Source organism: Lactuca saligna, chromosome 6 (assembly GCF_052625555.1).
Source record: "Lactuca saligna cultivar CGN05327 chromosome 6, ASM5262555v1, whole genome shotgun sequence".
In the NCBI taxonomy this organism is placed as follows: Eukaryota; Viridiplantae; Streptophyta; class Magnoliopsida; order Asterales; family Asteraceae; genus Lactuca; species Lactuca saligna.
The window spans coordinates 67,109,411-67,116,000 of record NC_136422.1 but is presented as its reverse complement, the minus strand read 5'-3'; the positions used below and the strand labels follow the sequence as shown (position 1 = coordinate 67,116,000).

Sequence of the window (6,590 nt, the reverse complement as noted above, 5' to 3'; positions counted from 1 at the left end):
ATGGTCTTATCACTTTGTCCTGTATATATCGACCAAAGATCAACCAACAAATGTGTTAACAAAGTCTCTATCAAGATCTGATCATTGATCATATACAGGGTGCATCCAAGCTTGGTCTCACTACATGTCCACCAACTTGATGGGTATTGGAGTATAAAGTCAACACTTCAATTTTGTTATACTTCGCGTCATCAATCTTTACAGTTGTGTTACTTAGTTAGAAGATATTTTCAATTTTGTTCATGTATATATGTCATCCTAATAATGTTATGAAATAACAACGAAAATTCCCTCAATCAATTATTTCTCTCAATTGTTCTTTCCTTCTCTTTCAACAAAGTGTAGTATTGTTATGATCTAGAAGTAGCTTTGAAACAATAGCCTAAACAAAAAGGAAATTTCACATTCATTTCATAAATTAAAAGATGTATACCGATACAAGATGTATTACCAAAAATTACAAGATATACTAATATTGAACACTAGTTTTCGTCGGACATCAATCATAGAAAGAGTCTTTAAATCCCTAAATTGGTCACCATTTTTCTCGTTCGATGGCTCTTATCAAACCATAGCTTAATTACCTTTCCACGAAGATAATGAAGGAGTCTCTGAGTTTAACCAGGTCATCTGCATGAACGCACTCCTTTCACCCTTTACCATGTCACTTGAAGCAATAAATTCCAGTTCCGCCGTATCATCTGGTGTTAGCTTTACAGACAAAGCTCCAATGTTTTGGTCAAAGTTCTCAAGTTTCGTGGTTCCTGGTATCGGAACGACGTCGCTTCCTTGATGATGTACCCATGCGAGTGCCAGCTGTGCGGGGGTGCATCCTTTGCTTGCTGCCATCTCCTTCACTCGCTCAAAAACCGTCTTATTTTGCTCCAAGTTCTGAAACCTTGGATAAAGCTGCAATAACATTTACAAGAATCTAAGGTTGTATTCCTCTGTGTAAAGGATCTAAATTAATACACGTCATCCAACTTTCGGCTTGTGGTTTCAGTAGAACTCAACCATGCACATTTCAATTAATATATAATGCGATAAAAATGCACATATATTTGCGTACCTTCCTGAAGTCTCCCTCTATCATGTTTTCGACCACCTTAGGGCCCACAGCCAAGAATCCTCTCCCAATAGGACTGTAAGGAACAATCCCAATGCCAAGTTCTCTGCAAAAGAGAAAATACGAGTGAACATCAATCAAAGTAATTAAATTAATGTAGATATAGATCGTGTTATACTCTGATAACCCTAAAAGAACATGAAAATCACTAAAGATCACCTGCAAGTAGGAACAATTTCATCCTCCAAATCTCTTGTCCATATAGACCATTCATTTTGTACTGCTGTAATTGGATGAACAGCATGAGCCCTTCTAATTGTGGAAGCAGATGCTTCTGATAATCCTACGTACTTCACTTTTCCTTCCTCTACAAGTTTCTTGATCTCCCCCATCTTTTTAATGAAGTTTGTAACATATAAAAGTGTTAAGCACAGCTCAATCTTGTCATGGATACCATATATGATTGAAATTTAAAAAACAACAAAACTAAGCAGTAGCAGACTAGTTATGACAGCCATGTCAAATGGTATTCAAAAGTCGACCACAAAAAAGGAAAGAGAGACCAACCGTGACTTCGATTGGAACACTAGTATCAATCCTATGAATATAGTAGAGATCAATATAATCAATATCAAGTCTTTTCAAGCTAGCTTCACAAGCTGATCGGACATAGGCTGGATCTCCACAGGCATCTGGTTTTCCATCGATCCATTGGATTCCAAATTTTGTAGCAATTTGAACTTTCTCTCTCAGTCCTCCTTCTTTCAAAGCCTACACAACATTTCAGATTCTCTAAATTAAAACCCTAATCGAAAACCCTAACAAAGGAATCTGATAGATTCATTTTAATCATAACACATGCAGTTACTAATTTACCTTCCCGATAAGGATTTCATTGGTGTGAGGGCCGTAAAAGTCGGAAGTGTCAAGGAAGGTGACGCCGGCTTCAATGGCGTGGTGGATGAGGTTGATCATATCTGGTTCGGGTTTTGGGAGTCCGTAGTTCCCTGACATACCCATACATCCTAATCCCTGTTGTGAAACAACTAAACCTTGTGAACCTAATTTTACTTTTGGAATAACTGACGCCATTGTTGTTTGTAGATGGGATTTGCTTGAATCCTAATGACTAATGAGCTTTAAATAGTATCTGCGTTGTTTAATAAAGCTTAGTTTGATTCCTAAATTAACGAAAGGGAAGATGGTGAAGTCAGTGATGACCTCAGGGCATAGAGAACTGATTCAGTTTTTCTTTGGTATGTTTTGGCGGGACTGGTTCGCGGAATTTTCTCATATTTGTAATATTATACTTAAACCACCTCATTTTATTACATTTATTTATTTATTTATTTATTTTAAACGGTAAATAATTATTTTTCCTCCTCTCCCTGGTTTATATTATATTTATTTTTAATGGGTTATATAACAGAAATTAAAATTTTAACCATCAAGAAAATAGGTTAAAACTTTTAAGGATGGTTAAGTGTTCGTAACTTTTTTTGTCAAAAAAAAAAAAAAAAAAAGTGTTCGTAACTTTTTATATTGTTTTATTAAAAAATTAACATTTTATAAATAATAATTTTTAATTATACACTATTTAAAAAAATAATAATACAATTTTACAAACCGGTATATTTTTCTTGTTTGATTCATAATTATGAATATTTTATTATGTATGTTTGAAATCAATGGTTTTTGGTTTTTTGGAGCATGCAATTTGCAATTTGTAATGTGTAAATAAATAATGTTACATTTGGCTTTAGAGTTTTAATTTGTATAATTAGGTATCCATGATACATTAAAATAAAAAAATAAAAAATTTAAGTACGGCTGCTCTTACATTTTTATAATAATACCGATGCTTAATGACTGATGCTGAATACCTTTTGCTAAAATTGTTTGTGCTTATAATACATAATCTTTATCTATCATTTTCGTAGCACAATGATTTGAACTATTTCAAAATAAATAGATAAATAAATAAAATAAAACAAATTACAGGAGGAAATTCCCCCAATAACTTAATAATAAGATCTCAACTTGACTTAAAAGCCCATCAATCCAAGACTTACGTTTCATGCTTGCCTTTCAATTATGCTAACCTTATATTAAACTTTCCATACAAATAACAACTATCAAACCCCACCAAAATACCATTCACCACACTAATTCCCATCCATGGAGTCATCTCAAATTCAATGCCATAAACCACAACCTCCCTCCACTTCAATAACATCAACCGAATCCATTGAAATATCCATCCAAAATCTCATAAAATCCTACAAAACAAGGCAAAAATGGGAGTTTTTCTCGGGATCAACCAAACAAACTTCCAACAACAAACCCCCATGGAGAAACCACTTAACAAGTTTTCTAGAATCAACCCCAGTTCACATAATCGCCATCATATTACTCCTTGCTGATCTTGTTATGGTAGTTCTCGAACTCTCAAAAACTTTGGTTTCTTGCCCTAAGAGCAAAAGAATAAACAAGAAAGTAGATGTGTGGTACCACTGGGTAGGAATTGGAATCTTGGTGATTCTTGCTACCAAAAGTGTGGCACTAGTGGTGGGGTGTGGGAGGTCATTTTTTAAACGCCCGGGTTTGGTGGCTGATGGCGTCGTTTTAATTGGGGCGTTGGTTTGTGAGGTTTTGATGGAAAGGTTGGGGGTGGGGTTGATTGTTGTGGTGAGCTTGTGGCGGGTTTTGAGAGTTGTTGAGAGTGTGTTTGAATTGAGTGATGCGGCTATTGAAGTGCAAATAACGAGTATATTGTGTCAGTTTGAGTTGCTTAATGAAGAAAATGAAAAACTTAGAGGCATTGTAATCGAAAAGGAGAAGATTATAGAGGAATTGCAAGAAGAACTTGATAATCGAGTTTAATTAGGCGAATGTTGTAATTATTGCTAGATATCATAATGAGAAGTTGATGAAGGCGGTTGCCGATGATTCAGGCACTTGAACTTCTCCATTTTATCGGTTAAAAACGGAAATCTGATGAAGGGGTTGTTTGATATATTTTATTTTTTTTCTGAAATATGGTAATTTCTTGGTTCTTTTGAGAAATCTATTTTTTTTTCTCGGGAAATTAGATGCATTTATGTGTGAATTAAGCGTGAAATCATATGTGTGATATCATAAATCTGTTAAAGATCATCACTAGCCCAATAAAACAAATATTATTTAGAAGACTTTAGCTTGTTCTAGAATGCTCTAGAAGATTCTAGAACATTATGGAAGACTATGGAAGACTCTGGAATATACCGGAAGAGTCTAGAATACTCTAGAACGACATGGAAGACCCTGGAAGGATATGGATAATTCTAGAAGACACTGGAGCAACCTAGACCTCTCCAGAACATGGTAGAATATTCTAGAAACATATGGAAGCATATAGAGTATGTTAGATAGTTCTAGAGTTATCTAGTATGTAGTAAGTGTATACTAGTATGTAGAACCTACCTAAGAGGCCTATAAATAGGTATGGAGCTCATTTGCTCCAAACCATCCAAGAAAGCCTCAAAGAGAGAAAAGTGTGTAGTAGTCTCACAAAGTGTAAGGTCTTCTTAAGTGTCTTAATAAAAGTCTTGTTGTTTCCCATATAAAAGAGTCGTGTTCAACAATCTGGTATCAGAGCAAGGTTTCTTGATAGTGATAACGAGTGATTCTCGTTGTATCGTGAGTAGTTTGTGACTCTGCAAGTTTAGTATCAAAACTAGCTTGTTTGGTATTACCGAGATACTGCCAACACGATGGGTGATCTCCAAGTCATCGGAGGAATCAAGAAACTCAACAACAACAACTACAAAACGTGGGAAACATGTATGAAGTCCTACTTACAAGGACAAGATCTATGGGAGGTCGTTGGTGGAAGCGAAACTACGCCACCAGAGGAAGACGTTAATGGTGCTTTACGCAAATGGAAAATCAAAGCAGGCAAAGCCATGTTTGCCTTGAAGACCACAATTGAAGAAGAGATGTTGGAGCATATTCGGGATGAGAACACCCCGAAAGAAGCTTGGGACACGTTTGTGACGCTTTTCTCAAAGAAGAATGATACGAGACTACAACTTTTGGAGAACGATCTATTATCAATCTCACAACGTGACATGACGATTGCTCAATATTTCCACAAGGTCAAGTCGATATGTCGGGAGATTACTGAACTAGATCCACAATCCGTCATTGCAGAAGCTCGAATGAAGAGAATCATTATCCATGGACTGAGGCCGGAATATAGAAGCTTTGTTACTGCTGTACAAGGATGGCCCGCTCAACCATCACTTGTAGAGTTTGAGAATTTGTTGGCCAGCCAAGAAGCTATGGCTAAGCAAATGGGAGGCATCACGCTGAAGAGTGAAGAAGAAGCACTTTACACAAGTAAAAGTCGGAGGAATTTCAAGCCACCTTCTAAAGAAGGATACAAAAATGCTGACAAAGGGAAGAGTCAGCCAAGAACCTCACAACCATGGAGATCTCAAAAGACCGACAATAAGAGTTCTCGGGGGAGGAGGTTCGAAGGCAACTGCAACAATTGTGAAAAGTGGGGCCACATGTCCAAGGATTGTTGGTCAAAGAAAAAGTCTGTGGAAAGCAATGTAGTAACTTCCAAAAAGGAAATAGAGGATGAATGGGATGCTGAGGCATTATGTGCCATAGAAGAAAATGAGTTGGCACTCATGACAATGATGGGAGAGCGTATCAACTATGAAAATGACTGGATCATTGATTCAGGATGCTCCAATCACATGACTGGCGATCAGAACAAACTACAAGACGTGAAGGAGTACAAAGGGAGTCGCATGGTACTTACAACCAACAATGCACGACTTCCAATTGCTCAGATTGGAAAAACGACGATCATGCCTGGTAATAAATCTGACATGGTGTCACTACATAATGTGTATCACGTGCCAGGTATGAAGAAGAACTTGTTGTCGGTATCGCAACTAACATCGTCAGGTAACTACGTCTTGTTTGGCCCACAAGATGTGAAGGTCTATCGAGATCTTAAAATATCAGAAACGCCAACAATGGAAGGACGAAGAGTGGAGTCTGTTTATGTGCTCTCCGCAGAGTCTACCTATGTAGAAAAGACTCGTAAGAATGAGACAGCAAATCTATGGCATGCACGGCTGGGACATGTTGGTTATCACAAGTTGAAGGTAATAATGGAGAAATCCATGCTCAATGGCTTACCTCAACTTGAAGTTAAAACAGATGTTGTTTGTGCTGGATGTCAGTATGGTAAAGCTCATCAATTACCATACAAGGAGTCAAATTTTAGAGCAAAGAAGCCACTAGAGTTAATTCACTCAGATGTGTTCGGTCCAATCAAGCAGACATCAGTTAGCGGGATGCGGTACATGGTGACGTTCATTGATGATTATTCAAGATATGTGTGGGTTTTCTTCATGAAAGAAAAATCTGAAACATTCTCAAAGTTTCTAGAATTCAAGACAACGGTCGAAGGAGAAGTGAGAAAGAAGATTCAGTGTCTACGCTCAGACAATGGAGGAGAATA

At 37.0% G+C, this 6,590-nt stretch overlaps 2 protein-coding genes across 2 annotated transcripts; one reads left to right on the top strand and one right to left on the bottom strand.

The window, feature by feature from the left end:
* Window positions 1-383: 383 nt before the first annotated feature.
* On the bottom strand, window positions 384-2,206 carry LOC145000791 (putative aldo-keto reductase 2). Its single transcript, XM_078960071.1, has 5 exons — window positions 1,943-2,206; window positions 1,634-1,837; window positions 1,286-1,458; window positions 1,070-1,172; window positions 384-909 (listed from the first exon to the last, which is right to left on the bottom strand). Exons 1-5 carry the CDS (start codon window positions 2,156-2,158, stop codon window positions 577-579), a joined length of 1,029 nt encoding a protein of 342 aa, XP_078816197.1. The 5' UTR covers window positions 2,159-2,206; the 3' UTR covers window positions 384-576.
* A 1,011-nt stretch (window positions 2,207-3,217) lies between these two features.
* On the top strand, window positions 3,218-4,648 carry LOC145001651 (voltage-gated hydrogen channel-like protein). Its single transcript, XM_078961005.1, has one exon. It carries the CDS (start codon window positions 3,245-3,247, stop codon window positions 3,947-3,949), a length of 705 nt encoding a protein of 234 aa, XP_078817131.1. The 5' UTR covers window positions 3,218-3,244; the 3' UTR covers window positions 3,950-4,648.
* The last annotated feature ends 1,942 nt before the right edge of the window (window positions 4,649-6,590 follow it).

Coding starts and splice junctions, on each gene's coding strand:
- LOC145000791 (XM_078960071.1), bottom strand. CDS start 2,158: ATGGCGTCAGTTATTCCAAAAGTAAAATTAGGTTCACAAGGTTTAGTT. Junction 1,838..1,942: donor ATGAAATCCTTATCGGGAAG/GTAAATTAGTAA, acceptor AATGTTGTGTAG/GCTTTGAAAGAAGGAGGACT. Junction 1,459..1,633: donor GTGTTCCAATCGAAGTCACG/GTTGGTCTCTCT, acceptor TTCATTAAAAAG/ATGGGGGAGATCAAGAAACT.
- LOC145001651 (XM_078961005.1), top strand. CDS start 3,245: ATGGAGTCATCTCAAATTCAATGCCATAAACCACAACCTCCCTCCACT.